This window comes from Grampus griseus (genome assembly GCF_964374135.1).
Source record: "Grampus griseus genome assembly, chromosome: 1".
NCBI classification, from domain to species: Eukaryota; Metazoa; Chordata; class Mammalia; order Artiodactyla; family Delphinidae; genus Grampus; species Grampus griseus.
Window position 1 is genome coordinate 168,168,531 of NC_139017.1, and position 20,391 is coordinate 168,188,921.

The 20,391-nt window shown below is 41.1% G+C and overlaps 1 protein-coding gene across 2 annotated transcripts in view; it reads right to left on the minus strand.

Annotated features, from left to right (window-relative positions):
* Positions 1 to 578: 578 nt before the first annotated feature.
* The window catches only part of OTUD3 (OTU deubiquitinase 3), a 29,088-nt gene continuing 9,275 nt past the window's right edge, over positions 579 to 20,391 (minus strand). The window contains exons 1-7 of one of the 2 annotated variants that reach the window (XM_082651314.1): positions 17,450 to 17,585; positions 16,929 to 17,080; positions 13,755 to 13,877; positions 8,737 to 8,868; positions 8,090 to 8,186; positions 6,710 to 6,894; positions 579 to 5,711 (exon numbers count right to left, since the gene is read on the minus strand). In XM_082651314.1, the coding sequence (XP_082507440.1) occupies positions 5,535 to 5,711; positions 6,710 to 6,894; positions 8,090 to 8,186; positions 8,737 to 8,868; positions 13,755 to 13,877; positions 16,929 to 16,946 (732 nt within the window). In that variant the 5' untranslated portion in view covers positions 16,947 to 17,080; positions 17,450 to 17,585 and the 3' untranslated portion in view covers positions 579 to 5,534. Of the gene's footprint in view, positions 5,712 to 6,709; positions 6,895 to 8,089; positions 8,187 to 8,736; positions 8,869 to 13,754; positions 13,878 to 16,928; positions 17,081 to 17,449; positions 17,586 to 20,391 lie in introns of those variants that run through there. The other variant, XM_082651313.1, reaches the window with a different exon arrangement.

The window sequence follows — 20,391 nt, forward strand, 5'->3', positions numbered from 1 at the left end:
CAGGAGGCTCGAGGCCAAAATCATGAGGCCGCGGCGAGGCTGGTGAGATGGCAGCAATCTCGACCTGTGACTGGCCCTGGAGCCCTGGAGCCCCGTGCGAGCAGCGCCCTGCTGCACGGGCCAAAGGGTCCCCTCCCTCTGGTTTTCTGTGGCCGCCCTTCCCCCTCCCGAGGACCTCTTCCAGGTGAGTCCGTGCAGTCACCGCTGCCCACGTGCGCCTGGGGGAAGATGCTCCCTCCTGGAATGGGATCAAACCAAGCCCCCGAGTTCTAGAGAAACCCCAAGGTGGAAGCCAAAAGACAGCTGCTCTGTATTTAGACAACTACGAACTATCAGAGACGTTCTTAGATACCAGGCAGAAATCTGAGGGATGGCCCTGCCAGTGTGTGCGGCGGCCATACTCCCCTGGACGGAAGCTACAATCAGCTGCTTAAGCTCAGTGAGACCCCAGACGAGCATACACTTGGAAGAACGGGCACATCTTCCGTGCCAAGGTCTCTAAGGAGGACATTTCCCAGCATGCTCTGTCTCATGCAAACGGCGGCCAGACAGTGACAAAAACAACTTGAAACTTTGTCTTTAAACTAGAATTTATTGGTATACAAAACTCCATTTCATAGATAAAGTGGCACATCTTTGCAGCTTCTATTGCACCAAGTATTGAAGATTAAAAACACAAAAAAAGAAACATTTGGTTTTGAAAACACTGCAAATAGCCAAGTACAGTACTTTGGTAAATAAAAAATAAAATGGTTCAGAGTAACACAATCTGAGGAAAGAAACATCCTGGAGGAAATGAACTATGGACATCAGACAATGGTCACATTCCCCCCGTCCAGCTCCACAGATAAGGCAAGACTTGCTAAGTCTATGGATCATGACCCCACAGAGGTCTTAAATATCTTCGGACTGCAGTGAGGACAAGTATAGTGCAATTAGAAAAAAAGAGAAGGTGGCTGAGCCTGTGAAGGCCCCTGTGTTCTCCACAGACCCACCTGCCCTCCTTCATAAAGGGGATTAACACCCACCAGCGCTTCTACATCAGCAAGAGGAACACGGAGGTTTGATGTCCGACCCCTGGCTCTTTTCTTCTTCTCACGGAGCTCGGTGCTGGTGGCGGACGCTGGAAGGGTAGCCAGGGAGGCCGAGGGCCCTTCTCCCCAAGGAAGATGAACCATGAGAGGAGCCCACACCCGCATTCCTCAAGTTCTGGTTGAGGGACCTGCCAGGGGATCAAACCACAGGCTGAGGTCTGTGACTGTGCTCAAACAGCTACCACAGATGACTGGCAACAGTGAGCTGCTGGATGTCGAGATGCGGAGGATGAGGGGCAGACCACCGAGGTCCCGCCCAGCGGCCACTACCTTCCAGGGCTGCAGCACAGCGAGCAGGGATAGTTCCGGGCCCAGGGGCATGCCCTGCTTAAACCACAGTCACCACACAGAAGGCCGCGCTCTTACAGAAATTGTTCTCTACCGGTACCAGCCCCCTCTCAAGTAACTTTGCGAGAATGCTAAACGTTTTAATCAAGCTACAGAGTAGTCTGAACTAGGAGAGCGAGGCTCTAGAAGGTAATTCCTCAGAGGAGATGGTTAAGAGCCTGAGGTTTTTACAGGGAATGTTACCTTGGACAGACGCAGCCAAGCGGTCAACGAAGCCCAGCTCCTCCCCGGAGCCGGGCCCTGTGCGCACCTTCTGAGTTCCGTACTGTGCCATGCACTTCGCGCCGGGTGCTCAATGTCTCCACTTCAATCCAATTATCCACTCCCCCTCCCGCACGTGACAGCAGAAGATCTGCTATCAGTTACATATACCGTCGAGATCTTCAACTTAACAACATCAATGGAAAAATACAATTTGCTTTAGAGTCAGGAAAACACACCTTGTAGAAAGCGCCCTTATTAAATCACCTCAGAACAACCGTCGGAAGGCCCCAGAGTTCGAGCAGCGCCTGTTCTGAAGGCTGAGATGAACAAAACAGTGAATAATGAAAATGTCAAAACACAAACACTGCATCAGACTCTGAGTCTAAAGGTTTGCTATAGACAGAGCCTTGAGGTAAAAAAAGGTGAAGAGCTACGCATCCACCCAAAATGGGAGTCAGGGAGGGCCACAGATGTGACACTGAAACTACAAAGCTCCACCGTCACCCCATCCACACAGACCCTTCTGGTCAGGGTGAGAGTTAGTCAGCTCTGACTAGGAACCCAAGTTTCCTTCAACTGACTGCACATTCGAGTTGAACATCTCACAGAGGTAAAACTGACAGCATTCTATGTGGACACGATAAAACCCAGGCAGTCCAGTTTCTCAGAATGAGAGAAACTGCACACGGATGACAGGGACTCACTACGAGCACAGTTCAATGCCAAGTCCATCTGATATCTACCTATTTAACATGGGAGCAGCTCTCCCCCCTCAGCATGGCCCTCCCCCCACCCCAGGACAGTATCATTTCGAACCGTCAAAGCTCCCCAGGGAAGCAGGCAGCACCATGAGAAATGACCTACACAAAGGCCCACTCTAGCTGCCCCACAATGGAGCTCCCACTTCACAAGCCCTCAGAATCACAATAGGTAGGGAAGTGTTTTCAGAGCTTATAAAAGAAACTACAGACAAGCTCAACTAACACTTAAGATTCTTCTTTCTGCCACAATTCTTCAACCAGACTTCACTCCTGAAAGCGTATTTCCTATTATTGAAAAATTAAATATACATATACATTCTTTCTCTAATATCTCCTGGTGGCAACTATATTAATTCAGAAGTTGCGATTCTATGTTGTTTCAATACATCTACCTCTCTAGTACAAAGCTGATGCTACTAAAATTTTATTTTGTATTTTGACCTTTAAAAAAATCTTTTTTTAAAATCCATAAAACCTTTATATACAGTTTATAAGACTAGTAAGCAGCTATGGACCACAGCCTCATCCCCCTTCTCCTGACCAAAGCTACCGAGACAATCGCACATAACAAACCTCTAACAGCCACAGAGGTTAAGAAAGAGTCGCCTCCTACTATGCGGTTCACCTGAGTAACTACACCCGGTAACCGTCACTGACCAGTCATCCCAGGACTAAACATGCTGGGCCTCCATTTTGGCTGCCAATAAAGTAGTTCTCACGTGCCTACCAAGGCAACCAAGCACTACATGGATTCCATCTACCTCATGCTTCGGTGGGACTGAGGCAGTGAAGGCTAAATTTAAACCCTTAGCTAGAAGTTATCACTAAAGTTGGATACATGTTCCCCATTCCTAATAATTAACATACTAAACACAGACCAATTATAACTGGAAAACTATGAAATGGTAATAAAAGAAAACTACTGAAGCCATTTGATTAGTTTTTAAAACCACTGTTATTTTACCCAAGAAATGCCGAAGCCTATGATCAGAATTAGGTAATTTATAAATAAATGTGCCCAGTATTCTTTAGCAACTTTTTAGCAACTTCTAAAACCCAACAGGAAAAAACAAAAACCCAACAGGGCCCAAGGCCACCTTCATTAACCAAGTAAATAAAGCGATCCTACTACTTCTGACAACGGGTCTCCCTCAAGCGATTTCTGACTCCTAATTCTGCTGAATTTCTGGTACACAATCAGTCTTTCTGAGGGGATCTGGTCTCCTGTACTCTCACAGTACAAGACAGACAAGAAAGAGTGCTCGCTCAGAAACGCTCAGCCAGAGTCGGGAACGTGCCCAGAGTTAAAAGCCAAGAGAACAGATCCTGAAGCACTGGACCTCACTCCCTTGGAGACAGTGAGACAACGGAGACCCCTCACTTGTCTGGACTGAGTACTAGAGGCTCTAACTCAGGACTCCGCAATGTGCAAAGAAGAAACGCTGTGCAGTTTCTAAATCGGCTACATATTACGATGTACTGTACCAGGATGTTCTGGGAGCACTTCCAAGAGACTACTGATGCTCCAGCCACAAAACGCCACCGAAGTCAAACAAACAAAAAATTAAAACACATCACCAAAACCACAGAAGGCAAATCACCTGCTGATAAAGGCAATCCAATGAACCCAAGGCCAGCCCACACGATGAAATGTCTACACGTGTCAAAACCTTTTTATAGTTTTTCCCTTTGCCTCGGAACTCTGATAATTTTGAAATCTGAGATGGGGGAGGTAATTAATAATTTCCCTTTTGATTCAGCATATATTATTTCTCCAAATATTAGGTCCCCAAAAGGCAAAGAGAGTCCAAGGTTGGCCACTTCATACATTCGTTTTAAAGTTCACATTCACCTAATGCGGTTTGAGGAATGCAATCTCTCCACCGCCCAAATCTATTTCAGCACTGTGGAGTCATCTGAAGGCCTCAGCCAAAGTAAGTTCTCTGCCCTGCTAGTCTAACCTAAGTCACTGACAACTTCTGGAGGGTGCTGGAGAGTGTTTTGAACAGCAAAATCCCCAAACAGGGCTTAACTAAAAAGAAGTTAAGTGCAGCGTTTTATGGGATTTCATTTTCACAATACTAAGAAAATTCAGCAAAGGGTCAAGTTACCTTTTATCTCTCTGAAGGCATCTTTCTAAATCCAGAATAGTAAGGAAGAAAAGACAGTTACTTACTTAAAATGTGAACGTGAAAAGCCTTAGAAATCCTTCCAGACACCCCCAACCCCCCACCCCATATCAATTACCTCTTCAGACTTCTTCCTGAGCAAAATCTCAGGACTCTCTTGACTTCTGCCTTTCCAACTATGGCTTCTGCGCTCCCCGCTATCAGAATCCCAGAACTGTATCATAAGCACTGATGATACACTGTCTTCTCGTTGTCAAGAAACAAGTACGAACTACTCAGCAACACTACAGATTTTCCGGCAAAGCCCAGGCCTAATTAACAGTCTGGCCTATTTATCATATGGCTTGAGTGCAAACGAACCAACAGCACCTGCATCCCATCTGAGCATCAGAATCAGGAAGAAGAGAAACGCAGCTGTTTAATTTCCACCCTGACTACAGGCCACAACCTTCACATCCTATTACTTTGGGAAAACACTTCCTGAATTATTTTCTGATTAACTTGCATTAGAAGAAAGTTAATTCTAAACATGTACCTGAGTTGGACATCATTTATAAACTATCCTGCATATGAATGTCTGCTTGAAAATGAAAGAGAAACAAAGGAAACTTGTCATTCTGAATTTCTAGCAATTAATCTAAACTACTTCGTGAACAATTACAGTGAAACCCCGAGTGTTAAGGAAAGATCCCGGGGTCACCAAACTCTGATTTTCAGGGCAAATAAAACCACACTTAAAAAGGGTTTTTTTGACCTAACTATCCACCCCTAAAAGTCGATATTTTAATTATGGAACATGAATGGCTTCACTGCACTTTCATTAAATAAGACACATCACTGACAAAACTGAACAAAAAAGGAGGCAGCTTGAAGGAAACTAACTCAGTGTGTGATTCTGTGGGTTGAGTTTCGTTTTGTAAAAGGATGGCCTCGCTGGAAAGCCTGGCACACGGCCCTCCATTTTCCATTCCCTTCTCACAACTCCCAGGAGGCCAGAGTCAGATGTTGAGAGCCGCGAAAGTCTTCACCAAGGTGACCTGGGTGCTCGCGTCTGCTTCACTTCTGTTGTTGTCCCTGTGGCTACTCCTGCTCTCCAGGGCTTTGTGACGGTGCCTCTCCTCCTGTCGTTTCTTCTTCTCTAGTCGCTGCTGTTCTCGCCTCTGTTTGTTCGTGACCTGAAAGAGAAGACTGCCACCTGAGTCGCCTGCACGGGGACACAGGCTGCACCAGTGGACGGGAAATGCAGGGCTGACAGATGCAAAGGTTACAGACTGCCTTTCAACGAGAACAGAGAAAACCCACCTAACAGACCAAAAATGATTCATTTCCCATTACTGCTCAAATTTACATTTAAATTTATACCCTCTTGCTGAGCTAGCAAACGAAATCAATTCCATTCTCCTCATAAACCAATTCAAAATGAACTAAAGAAACATTAACCCTAGTCCAGCAGGAGGTAACACTCAAACATGCCATAGGATGCCTTCCTGTACATAATTTATTGCCCCAGGGGATCCTAGCAAAATCCTCAGAAGCTTATCACATCTTAGCCTCTGCCTGTGACCTTTATATTACGTTGCATTTTGAGCTCAGAATTTCCTGGTGAAAGTCTTTACAATAAGTTCCAAATTCAGTAAAATTAATGGTGTCATATACTACTCGTGGGAGTGGGGTTGGGAAGGGAGCAGTACAACCCTTCGGGGAAGCATTTGACAATTTACCAAAAGACCTTAAAAAGATTCAAATATCCATGCCCTTTAACCTGTTAATTCCATTTCTGGGATTCTAGCCAAGCAAATAATGCAAAATACTAAGACTTATACACAAAGATGTTCACTGAAGGTGATGGTATTTACAAAAAAAATGGGATTCAATCACCTGGGTTAGCACGGAAAGCACCCACACACGCAGTAATGTTAGGCGGGAAATGGAGCTGATCCGCGTGTATGAATTCACGGTATACTTCCTTCTAGCCATCACTGCAAAGTCCAGGCAGGACAAGTGAGGTCTTCCCTCCACTTCATGATATACCCTCAGGCACTCCCTGTATTTCCTACAGTAACCACTTTCATAGATCAAGAGAAAATCACACACTAAATTGAGCTCCAAGTTCCCTCCACGCCACCGAATTACAGCAGCCCACCACTTGCCCTTGCAGCCCCATCTTTCCTACCTTGGGGAGGTGATTTTTATTTGCTTTGTTTTCTTCACTAGGGCTGGCCCGAGACTTATCGTTTTCAGTTCTGCCTTCATTTAAGCCCTGATTTCCAAAGATTCTGGTGCCACTGCCACCCTCCTCCCATAAAGGGTCACACTGCTTCAGCACTCGGCCACTGGACTCAAGGTTCTCCTCTGCATCTTCCGAAGAAAGATATTTTGTTAAATTGAAAACCTAAGATAGTTACACAATGCGATTATTGTTAAATGACTCCAAAATTACCCGGGTCCCTAGATCACTGGCATTTGGAGAGCAAGTTTCCTTGAGGCAAAATTCTAATATCAAGTCAATACAGTGGGGAACATAAGGAAAAAATAATTGGTAAAAATCGGAAGATAAATTTTAAAATAACCTGTTGACCACCAGTCTTATCATCAGCTTCCTACCAGCTGAGTGCTTTGTTTTGTTAGATTAAACCACTTTTTAACATGAATTTTTAGGGGGAAATCTTTCATTTGTACTCCAAAACCAGAAAGGAAACAAGCTCTAAAGCTGTGCTCTCCAATACAGTAGCTACAAGCCACACGTAGCTATTTAAATTAAAATTAAATAAAGTTAAATAAAATTTTAAACTTAGTTCCTCAGTCTCGCTTAGCCACATGTCAAGTACATACCATATGGGATAGCACAGACACTGCATAGCGTTATTTTAAAATCACAAAGACCAAGTTACTTACAGTTTTCTAAGAAGGCATAGCAAATATGTAAGGAGGATAATAAAATACCCAATCAGAAAACTATAATGCCAGGAACAGTATGTGGCACATAATGTCTGGCAATAAATATTGAAATCATTTAAAATAAATAACTTGAGAAAACAGTTCATTGTTAACAACTTTTTTCCTTCCTCTGAATCACAGAATTAAACTCAGTTCAAGCAAAAAGAAATTCTGAATTATCACCAGTTGACAGGTGCCAGTAATTTAAATATTTCCATTAGAAAAATAATTTTTCTCTCCATTCCATTTCAATGATCATTTTGGTATTATAACGGGATCTTATTTCTAAAAGGCTAAAGTCTTCCCTGACATTTTCCATTCCTCCAAAACTGAGCTAGGTGGCCTTTTCATGCATTCCCCTAGCAGCCTGTACCCACACTTCATTATGTCTTATTATACCAATTTACTTATCTCTCTCCACCAAGCCCCTCCCCACCCCAGACTATACTCTCTCTGACACAGGGCTGGCACCTAGTAAAAAACACCTGCATATATAAAGCTGCTGAATGAATAAATAACAATATAATTATTACCTGTCACTTGATTAAAAATAAGTATTTGGAAAATCACCAACATAATCATTTTGAAACCTTATAAATATCAATCATGGACTTACTATTTCTTTTCCCCTGGTTCATCTGGAGCATGGCAATTATCGCAGATTCAATATTATAATTTTCAGCTTCCAGGTTCTGGACTATCAAATTAAAATCCTATGAAAGAAACAAAGGAACACATCAAGACTCTGGGCATACTTTTCTACCTATCTCTACATCAGTAATCTGACAAACAGTTTTATAAACTTGCATGTAGAAGTGTAAGTGGACTCAAGCCATGTGCAGTCTATTCCTTAGAATGTTAATAAAAAGCAACCTCTTCTAAAAGTAAACAAAAGGATGTCATTGAGGCAAGGTTTCAAGACCTTCCATTTAGAAAATGTCTTAATTTTCAGTAAGGTTAATCACCTGAAATAACCATTTAATAAAATGAATTCTTATAAAACCGCACTAGTCAGAAAATAATAAACCCACATACTTCCTTAGGATTTTGAACAGTATTGGATAAAGTCTAGCAAACAAGAGAGAAATGAATGAACATCTCTCATTCAACTGTATCACATAAGCTAATTAAACTACAAATATCATGGGCCTATTTTGGCCCATCAGCTGTCAGCATGCTAGAGTGATGCCACAAAACTAGCAGATAAACTAGGCACAGCAATGCCTGTCTATAAACCACTGTTACTGCATGACAAATACTAACTGAACATCCAGTTGCATTGCAAACTTTCTGGACAGCGTCTTCTACTTCATCTCTCAGGTCATCTTCAAAGTCAACTCCCTTTGTTTTGATCTTCTCTCTTTTATTTGATTCATCTTGATGAAGCATCTGAAACTAAAGTACACAGAAAGAGTAATAATCATGAACTCTAGCAAACTATGTTCAGAATGTGCAATACAGGAAGACCCTCTAATCTCAAAAACATCTAAATATATGGGAAAAGATTCCAGTGACAATCTTAAAGGAATAGCAATCACTAGGCTAAATTCTATCCAGACACTGAGATTCCAGGCCACAACTGAAGTATTAAAAAGAAAGGCCCAAGATATGGGATAAACTGTTCAGTAAAAATGGCACTAGAGCGCCTACAGCTTCTAGAGACCAACATTTTGGCAATGACTGCTGACTCAGACAGCACATATCTGTCTCAGCCGGTTTCCAGAGCTGTGAGCTTAGTAACAGAATCGATCCTCTACACTAGCACCCAATGAGCTTTTTCAGCAGGACAACTCATCTTGAAGAAACACACATACAACTCTCATCTGGTTCCCTAGGCCCTATTTGATCATCAGCAATGTGCTGGAGCTCCTGTCCCAACCAGATTATCACAGGTGAGCGTGACTCATTTAACCTCATGTGCTACCACCACACTCAAGGGTACCTGTCAAATTCTAAAAACTTGAAGAGCCGCTCGCTTGGTATCCACAGGCCTTTACAACCTAAACCCAGTTCAGAAAAGCTAAAATCATCCCTCTGTGGCTCCCAATCACTTTCTCCCCCTGCTTGCTATTAATGCGGGGAGACAGGAAATGAGCAAGGACATTGCTACTTTTGCATGTAAAAGTGTAAGTAGACTCTAGCAATGTCAGTCTATTCCTTAGAATGTTAATAAAAAGCAACCTATTCTAAAAATTTACCCTAACCATTTGGCTATGTGTAGCAAGTCTTTGAAATTCATCCAAAGGAAATCATGTCAAGTATAGAAAGGATTTTTGTTAAAGCGCTCCTCACAGCGCCACTAAGAGTGGTGAATAATTGGAAACACCTAAAGGTTTCATAGTGTGAGTATGGTTAAATAACCACGGTAAATCCACAGAATGATGCTTCATTCCCATTCAAGTAAGGTACACAACAAGGATTTTCACCACCACCATGATTATTTAACCATGTCTTGGAGGTAACAGCAATGCAATTAGCGCCCCCCCCCAAAAAAAAAGAAAAATTAGAAGCATAGAGCTGAAAAGGAAGAAGTTATCGCTATCTGCAGATAATATAATTCTATACCTTAAAAAAAAAAGAGAGAGAGAGAATCAACAAAAAAACTACTCCAAACAAAAAGAATTCTGGAAAATCCTATGTTTATAAGGAATGTAAACTGATACAGCCACTATGGTAAACAGTATGGAGGTTCCTTAAAAAACTAAAAATAGAATCACCATGTGACCCAGCAATCCCACTACTGGGCATGTACCCAGAGAAAACCATAATTCAAAAAGACACATGCACCCCAATGTGCACTGCAGCACTATTTACAATAGCCAGGTCATGGAAGCAACCTAAATGCCCACTGACAGATGAATGGATAAAGAAGATGTGACACATATATACAATGGAATATTACTCAGCCATAAAAAGGAACGAAATTGGGTCATTTGTAGAGACGTGGATGGACCTAAAGACTGTCATACAGAGTGAAGTAAGTAAGAAAAACAAATACCTTATATTAATGCATATATGTGGAGTCTAGAAAAATGGTACAGATGAACCAGTATGCAAGGCAGAAACAGACACAGATGTAGAGAACAAACGTATGGACACCAACGGGGGAAAGCAGTGGGGGGTGGGGGCGGGGGGTGGCATGAATTGGGAGATTGGGATTGACATGTAGACACTAATCTTTTAAAGTACATGTATCTTTTAAAAAGAAGTAAAAATAACAAGTGCTGGTGAGGATGTGGAGAAAGCAGACCCCTCAATACGCTGCTGGTGGGAATGTAAAATGGTGCAGCTGTGGAAAACAGTGTGGCAGTTTCTCAAAGAGTTTAAGATAGAATTACCATATGATCCAGCAATTTCACTCCTAGATATACAGTTGGCGGGTTGGGGTACACGGTCCACTTATACAGATTTTTTTTAGTAGTAAATACTACAGTACTACACAATTCACGACTGGTCAAATCCAAAGATGCCGAACTGCAGATACGGAAGCTCAGATACAGACAGTCAACTATAAGTTATACTTGGATTTTCGGCTGCACATAATTGGCACCCCTGACCCCTGTGTTGTTCACAGGTCAACTGTATATCCAAAAGGTTGAGAACAGGTACTCAAATACGATACACACATATTCATAGCAGCACTATTCACAACAGCCAAAGAGTATGAAACCACCCAAATGCCCGTCAACAGATGAAAGGATAAACAAAATGTGGTATATCATACAATGGAATATTATTCAACCTTGCAAAGAGCGAAGTACTGATAAGTGCTATGACATGGATGAACCCTGCTAAGGAAAGCCAGACACAAAAAGCCACATAGTGTGTGATGCCATTTATAAGAAATGTCCAGGATAAGTAAGTCCACAGAGACAGAAAGTAGACTGGTGGTGGCTGGGATAGAAAAGGAATGGGGAATGACTGCTTAATGGGCACCAAGTTTTCTTCGCGGTGATGAAAATGTTTTGGAACTGGATGGAGGAAGTGGTTACACAGCTGTATAGGTGTTTTCAGTGCCACTGAATCATATACTTTAAAATGGTGAATTTTCTGTTGTGTGAATTTTACCTCAATTAAAAAGTAAGAAAATTCTCTAGCATAGCTGGGTATGTACATAATTAACATTTTGTTAACAAATCTCACATATACAAACATAAAGGGGAAAAAGATCCTTTCCTAACAACAGGAACAGAAAACATAAAACATCTAAGAATAACTCAGTAAAAAATGGGAAAGGGCTATATGAAAAAAGTGCTCCCGCAGATCGCCAAAAAGTCAACGAAACAAATAAAAAGCGTATCAGGTTCCCGGCTAGGAAGATTCAACATCATAAAGATGAAAATTTTTGCTTGTTAATCTATTAATTTAATGAGATCCAATAAAAGCAAATTATCAACAGGACTTCTTTTTAACTAGACAAACATATTCTAACACTCATATATAAAACAGAAAAAGCAAGAATATACAGGAAATCAAAAAATAAAAGAAAGTAACAATGAGTGAAGAGTTCTACTAGATTTTCAAATACACTGTTTCTTAACTAAAACAATGAACACATTAACATATGAAGAGAAAAACCAGTGGAATTGAACCAATGTCTAGAAATAGACCCAACTACACATGGGAATTTATTATATGAAAAAAGCAGCATTTTAAATCAGTGGACAAAAGACATGTAATTAATAAACAGTTCGGGTTCAACGAGGTAACCACAAGGAAAAATATACAGTTGGATCCATACCTCACACCTATATATCAACATAAATCCCAAATAGACACAAGATCTAATTTCTTTTAAAAAATGAAAGTACAGAAGGACTAAAATAAACTATGGGAGAATTCTTTTTAACCTCAGAGTGGGAAGAGCTTCCTAATCATGACCCAAAACCCAGAAGACATTTATATGTTGTCTTGAAAACTTGATAAATTTAGCCACATAAAAATTTAAAATTCCTTCAGAGCAAAGACAATATGGGAAAGAATAAAAAGACAAATGACAGACTGTGAAAAATTTGCAACTCATACCACAAATAGAGGCTAATTTCCCTAATACATAACGATTTCTTAAAAATCATTAAAAAAATTGAACAGGAAAAAAATGGACAAAAACATGAATACAGTTCACACAAAAAAGGACAAAAGTAGGTTTTAAACACAAGAAAAGATGCATAAGCTCACTAATAAGAAAAATACAAATTAAAACTATGTTAAGAAAACTATTTTTTCCCTAACAGTGACACAGATTTAAAAACTTGATAACACACTGTGCTGGCAAAGGTGCAGAAGAGACACATATTGCAAGTGGGAGTGTAAACTGACTAAGACTTCTACAGAGAGCAACTTGGCAATATCTACCAAAATTATAAATGCACACATCCTCTGATGTAGTAAGAACCTTCTAGGAATTTATTCCACAAATCCACTCGCACATGTGTGAAAAGATACACATATAAGGCACTGCATGTTGTTTGTAAAAGCAAAGTTTGAAAGCCATCTAGAAGTCCATCAAAGGGACTATTCAAGCACATTATAATGCATCCATACACTAGAACACTATGGAGCCATTTAAAAAGATTTAGGAAGTTCCTTATGTACTGCTATGAATTAAACTCCGAGATATGTTCCATTCGAAAAGCATGGTGCAGAACAGTATACAGAGGATGCTACAATTGTGGATAGGAAGAATGTACTCCAGCAAAAGTGAAATACATGCACATACTCACATATTTGCTTGATATGTAAAATATCTCTAGGTAATTTTATGATATACTAATAACATTGGTTGCATCCAGGGAGGTAAACAAGGGTGAGAGAGTGACATTTATTTTTTTAATTACAAAGAAAGTGTCTAATAATGTGAGGAAAGGCTTGTGAAATAGTGTTAATGGCAAAAAAGCAGGAAACAAAGCTAGACAAATACGAAAACAATAACAAAAAGTTTTGATTCTGTGCATTTTAAATTTTCTTCTCTACTTTTTCTATAGTTTCTGAATTTTAGATACAAAGCATGGATTAATTTTAAAACATAAAAGTTATTTTAAATGTTTATATAAATTATATTCATGCAATCATAGCCATCAGCTGTTAGGGAAAGCAAAAGAACAATAATTTTATCTGCTGCTCTCACCTGAACTAACAAAATTTAAAAAAAAATCAAGCCCAGAGATTCTTAAAGGCAACTTTCTATTAAAACATCACTGGTTTTTAGCTCCAGGGCACACAGCTCTCAACCTGGTTCCTGCAGGGCTGAGAATAGAGAAGAAAACGGAGGCTTCACTCACATCAGTCTGGAGGTGTGCAGGCGCTTCTGAGTTGTCGTTGACCCTCCGAACGCTGTCATAGTGCTCTCCGTACCGGTACGCGATGTGTAACTCCTGCACGTTGCTCTTATCCGTACCACGAATCTGCAGGCAAAGGAAGGGGAGATGCCAGCGCGGATCTGCACAGTGTCCACTTCAGAAGAGAAACGCCACCTGATTGCCCAGGAAGCCCAGTCAACAGGCTCTATATAGAAGGAATTGGGAATATGACTGCGATACGTCCTAAGCAATTTCTGAGTTATCTTTCTTCCACTCATGTATATATGATTCATTGTGCTTTAATGTGCAACTATATGGATATAAATCCATACAGAAATGCATATTCAAAAACCAGGGGCAGATTTACCATGAAGTTAAATAAGCTTAAGTTTCAGGAGTGTTAGTACCTCTCAGCCCCTCAAATGCACAGGTCCCTTCCAAGAGGGAAGGCCCGGGGCAGATGCAGATTTGTTGGGCTTGAAACTCAAACAATTTGGGACCCTCTTCGAGAAAAAGAATATAAAATTCCATATCTAAAAGTGCTAGAACTCCTCCCAAGACCTTGAACGGGGCCCCATAAAAATGAAGGACCTGACACTTAGGCTTCACTAGCTTCACAGTAAATCCACACTGTTTTTTTTTAACAAAAATAGCATTTTTCATCAAACACATACTGAGAAACATTAACAACTCAAAACATCCCACTTATATCAATTTCAAAATAAAATTATATACAGTCAGGCAGTACTACTGCGCTGCACAACCTGGAAGCACTACTCACAAGGTGTTCTGTGTGAATGGTGCCCCTGCAGCACAACCCAACCAGAATGGTGCTCCCTGGAGTCACGCAATACAGACGGCCTGAAGTGGAGCCTGGGCATCCCCCCCCAACCACCAACTCTGCAGAAACTCTACAGTAATTCTGAATCTGTCCTTTAGAGAGCCCAGTAACTGTCTATTTGTTAAAACCCCAAAATATCAGCACCTCCTTCTTGTTTTTGCTGAAAGTCACAGGCAGTAAGATACTATTATTAATTTAAACAATATCTGTGGTCTAAAACCACAGCAAAACCATGGAACAAACAGGAACTGCACAGGTCTAGAAGTCAGAACCACGCAAGTTTTCTCCAGGTAGAATATCTAGGTCTCAAAGGGCAGAGGGTCTGGTTTTGACACATGCAAAATAGAGAGAGCACCATTCATCTCCCAGGAAGACTACTGGAAAGGAAATTAGTTGATCAGAATCTCTGAATGACATAATCCCTAAAGCACTTATATATTTAAATAATAATAACACTACATATGCATTATGAATAAGAAAAAATAACTTGACGAACAGTCACCAAATTGTGATGCTCATGGAGAGGGAGACCACAGAGGACTTTCATTTTCTAAATCACACGTGTCTATATTGTTTACAGAAGCATATATTCCATTTGTAGCCAGAAAAAAAAAATGTACGTTGTGAGTATAAACCTCCTCATTATTAATGTAAGAGCTCTTACCCATGATAGTAGCAACCAATTCAGTTTCAATTCTCAAATTTTATAAGGTGCTTCACTGGGGTGGGGAGAGATGGGGAAAACCTAGTAGACAATTCCAGTATACAGGAAATGTATTTATTTTAAAAACATATACTCTGAATGTTTAGCAAGAGGACACTACAGAAATAAATGTATTTGAAAAAAAAATCTAGTTATGCAGAATTATCTTCCACAACTACCTAGGTAATTAAGAAACTTTAAAAATGGTTATCAAAGGAGGAAAAGGCAACCTACAGTTACTGAGTTGGCCCTGAGTATATTCCTTCAAGAAGAGGATCATTATGCTGTATATTCAAATGATTTTGATGACTTCTGCTAAGCAGTAAAGATTTCAAGACAAAAAATTGGGACAACGAAAGAGGTAACCAGTCTTCTTGGCTCAAAGACATCCTTAGAAAGAGAGAGCCTCACTAAAAATATGATAGCTCTCCCCGGTGTCAGTACATGTGACAACACTACCCCAAAGAACAGCACATACAGATATTGTTTCCCATCCTGCTCACTGTATCCCTGCAACGTAAAGTCCTTACCAACCCATGGAGTATCTAATTTATTTTGCTGTAGTGTAATTTTTGTTAAAAGGACATTATGCCAGACACAAAAAGCTATATACTTCCATTTATATGACATTCTGCAAAGGCAAAAACTGTAAGAGACAAATCAGATTAGTGGTTACAAGAATCTGGGAGTGGGGGGAGGGGACTAGTGACTGCAAAGGGGCATGAGGTAACTTTTTGGGGTGGTGGAAATATACTGTATATTGATAGTGGTGGTAGTTACATGACTATGTTTGTCAAAACACATAGAACTATACACCAGAGAATGGTGAATTTTGCTACATGTAAATCATATCTCTATAAATGACTTTATTTTTAATGAGCAAAGGCTAAGCAAAGGAATAAGCAATTTACAAAGAAATATATATGCAGGTGGTATAGGAAACCAATGAGGAAAAAAGGCCATTGGTGCCTTGATAATAATATAATATATAGGGATACACCGTGTGTGTATATATACACGTATGGATGTGTCTGTGTGTGTGTAGACTTCCTTAAAACGTGTGACATTGTGATAGTCTCTTCCCAGTCATACATGAATGATTTTATAGTTAAGAGTGTGTGTGAATAACAGGGATACACACTAAAATGTTAATAGTAATTATCTCTGGGGAGTATGATGACTCTGAGTGACTTTTATTTGCCTTTTTTTATTTGCCTTTAATGGGCTTTTCTGAATTTTGAAATTGTTCTATAACCATTATGTTTTACTTTCTAATTAAAAAAAACAAAGTTAGAAATGGGGGAGTAGTGGAGCAGGGGAGAGAGGAAGACTGATAGGAATCACCTGACCAGTCTCCAGGAGCGGAGCCACAAAGTGAAAAGCTCTCTGAGTGCAAGGAGGACGAGTCAGCGGTGGCAGTCTGTGTACAGTTTCACCCCGACCTCTGACCTTCCGTACTCCAGAATGTTCGGTTTGATGGACTGTTTGGGAGACTAGGGCACTTTAGAATAGAATACCAAAGGTAAAGAGGGTAAGGAAGGCCTAAGCGACTCAGCAGCAGCGTGCTCTGCCATCCCACAGCACAAACGCAACATCTGTCGTAAAATCTTACTTGCTGTAGAAAAACCATTGGAACCGCTATGTATAGCCGGGCAGGGCACAGAAATAGAGCTTGACCCCCTAGGCCATGAAATAAATTTTGTTGTTCAGAAATTCTTTTTAGCAACAGCTATTACAGTGAATTTGGTCTTTGTTTTCCTCCATCTAAAAAACAAAAACATATACATGGAACAGATATATTTCAAACTAGAATATGTACGCAAATCCTTTAAATTCTCACTGAGGTATTTTTACAAAACTATCTAAGTTATTTCCACAGGAGGCTCTCCACCCCAAACTACCCAGTTAACTGACTGCCGAGTGACATTTCTGGCAGTTTAAAGGTTTTTGAATTATACTTCAGACTCCATTTGTAATGCAGGGTTTAATTCCAAGCCACCACAAGCTTCCCATCTTGGGTTAAAGTTACCCTGCATAGTTCAATATCATAAGTCAAGCCCCATCATCTGAGGACATCCCCAAAGCTAATTTATAAACAAGAGCTTCACATAAATTCCTGAATAGGCGACCTACCTGCCACAAAGGGGCATTAAGTTGATGAATCACCACATTCAACTGATGATTTCTTGCGAAGGCGACAATTGCATCATTGCCAGCAAATGTTCCAGGCTTTGCCAAACTGGCCACTGCATGGAAAGAGAGAAAGAAAAATGAAGTCTTTATCACAGAAAAATCCAAACGCAAACATGCTTTGGTATAATTTAGTTCTAAATAATGAGAAACAGTGAACATACCTGAAAAAGTCCATTAGCTTTGTCAGTCTACGAATTGAAGCTGGTTAAACAGTACATAGACTCCTACTCAGAAGGGCACCAATCACTCATAAAGAAAGGATTCATTTATTCATTCCTTCAATAGACATTTTCTAAATGCTTCCTAAATGCCTAACTCTATGAGAGACATTGGAAATGTGACAATACCCATAACAGTTTGCATTAATGATGCTTATTATGTGGCAAGCACCGCTCTACTCACTTCTCATATTCTTTCAGATTTTATTAATTTCTTCTCACAAATCACTTTTTTTAACGTTTTTATTGGAGTATAACTGCTTTACAATGGTGTGTTAGTTTCTGCTACATATACATATGCATATATCCCCACATCTCTTCCCTCCTGCATCTCCCTCCCTCCCACCCTCCCTATCCCACCCCTCCAGGTGGTCACAAAGCACGGAGCTGATCTCCCTGTGCTATGCGGCTGCTTCCCACTAGCTGTCTGTTTTACATTTGGTAGTGTATATATGTCCATTTATACACTACCACTCTCTCGCTTTGTCACAGCTTACCCTTCCCACTCCCCGTGTCCTCAAGTCCATTCTCTAGTAGGTCTGTGTCTTTATTCCTGTCTTGGCCCTAGGCTCTTCATGACCTTTTTTTTTTAGATTCCATACATGTGTTAGCATACGGCATTTGTTTTTCTCTTTCCGACTTACTTCACTCTGTATGACAGACTCTAGGTCCAACCACCTCACTACAAGTAACTCAATTTCGTTCCTTTTTATGGCTGAGTAATATTCCATTGTATATATGTGCCACATCTTCTTTATCCATTCATCTGTCGATGGACACTTAGGTTGCTTCCATGTCCTGGCTATTGTAAATAGAGCTGCAATGAACATTGTGGTACATGACTCTTTTTGAATTATGGTTTTCTCAGGGTATATGCCCAGTAGTGGGATTGCTGGGTCGTATGGTAGTTCTATTTTTAGTTTTTTAAGGAAACTCCATACTGTTCTCCACACTGGCTGTATCAACTTACATTCCCACCAACTCACAAATCACTTTTAATCCTCAAAACAATCCCCTGAAAAAAGGTATTATCATGTACACCATCTTATAGATGAGGAAACCAAGGCACACAGTAGTTTGCAACTGTGTCCAAGGTCACGAGCCGGTAAAGAGCAGAGCTGAGTTTCACCCCAGGCATCCTGAATCCAAGGCCTTGGCTCCTGGCCACTCCATTATACAGCCTGTCACAGTTTGCCCTGAAGGAGTTTATAACCAGTGGGGAACAAACAACAAGAAAATGGACACTGCTGATGTGTAGGTGCTTTAGGAAAGAACCATGTAGTAAAGAACGTGGCCTTACCCAAAGAGAGGTCTGGCCTTTACCACCCCCTCCTGGGAGAGAACCTCTAAACCCTTGGGATTTCCCAAGTGATAGGGGTGTCTTTGTTATCCACAGTAGGCCCCTCAGCCTCAGCTGACAGCTGATGCTAAGTTTATGCACGAGGCGACTCATGGTGGACCTCTCTGGCCGTGTGATATTAGAAAGACCTGGGGGACTGGGGAGCTGGAGACTGAGTTGAACCACTTAGGCAATCGATCAATAACATCTACATAATGGAAGCCCTAATAAAAATTCTGGACACTGAAGTTTGGGTGAGGGTCCCTGGTTGCCAATACTTTTTGTATAGTGTGTAACCTTCCCAGATTCTACCATCTGGCTAATTTTGATCTGTATTCTTTCCTTGTAACACACTACAACTGTGAGTATAACAGCCTTCAGTGAGCTCTCTGAGTCTTTCTAGCAAATTATCAAACCTGAGAGTGGTTCTGGGAAACCACAAACTTGCAGCTGGTGTCAGAAGTCAGAGAAGTCTTGTGTAAGACCGTGTCCTTAAACCTTGCAGCTTGGCTAACTCCAGGTGGGGAACATAAGCCAGTCTGACCCGTGGGGAGGGGAGGCAAGGTGTACCAGATAAGCTGCTCAGCTGAGACAACTACGCTGCTTCCCAAAGGGCAGGTAAAAGACAGAAGAGGAACGGATGATGTTCCAAGCAGAAGTGAGAAAGAGCATGATGAGCTTGTGAACTACACAGTATTGGCAGGGACTCAGAATGCTGAGATGGCAGGGTGCGGAAGCAAGAAAATATATTGGGAAATGACAAGAGAAGAGGGTAGGGAAAGAAGAAACTCACAGATCAGAAAGGGCTAAAGAGTTGGTACCTTCCTGGGGTCAACGGGGAGCTGCCAACAGGCATTAGACAGGGGAAGACCTATTCGATGTCCATTTAGATCACCACTCTGGCTGCAATGTGGAAAACAAACTGAAGGGGTCAGGAGGCAAAGAGTATTGAAGAAATCTAGGCAAATGGCCAAAGAGGCCTGATTCTATGAGACAGTAGAATGAGAAAAAAAACATTGAGGTAGAAGTGACAAGACTTAATGAATGACTGGGTATGAGGAGGGAGGGAGAGAAGGCATTAAGAACATTCAGGTTTCTGATCTGGGTATCTGTTTAGTTAGGGAAAAGATGACGCCGATTCTCCAAAGCCACAGTCTAAAGGAAAGAAAGGATCCTGAAGACGCAGCCAGATGCAAGGGTAACCAGGTCCTGAAGAGTTACGTGAGCCATTCAATGATTCAGTCAACAAATATGAGTGCCCACCATGTGCCAGCCATTGCCACAGTGGGGAAAACACACAGTCCCTGCCCTCAAGAATATCATAG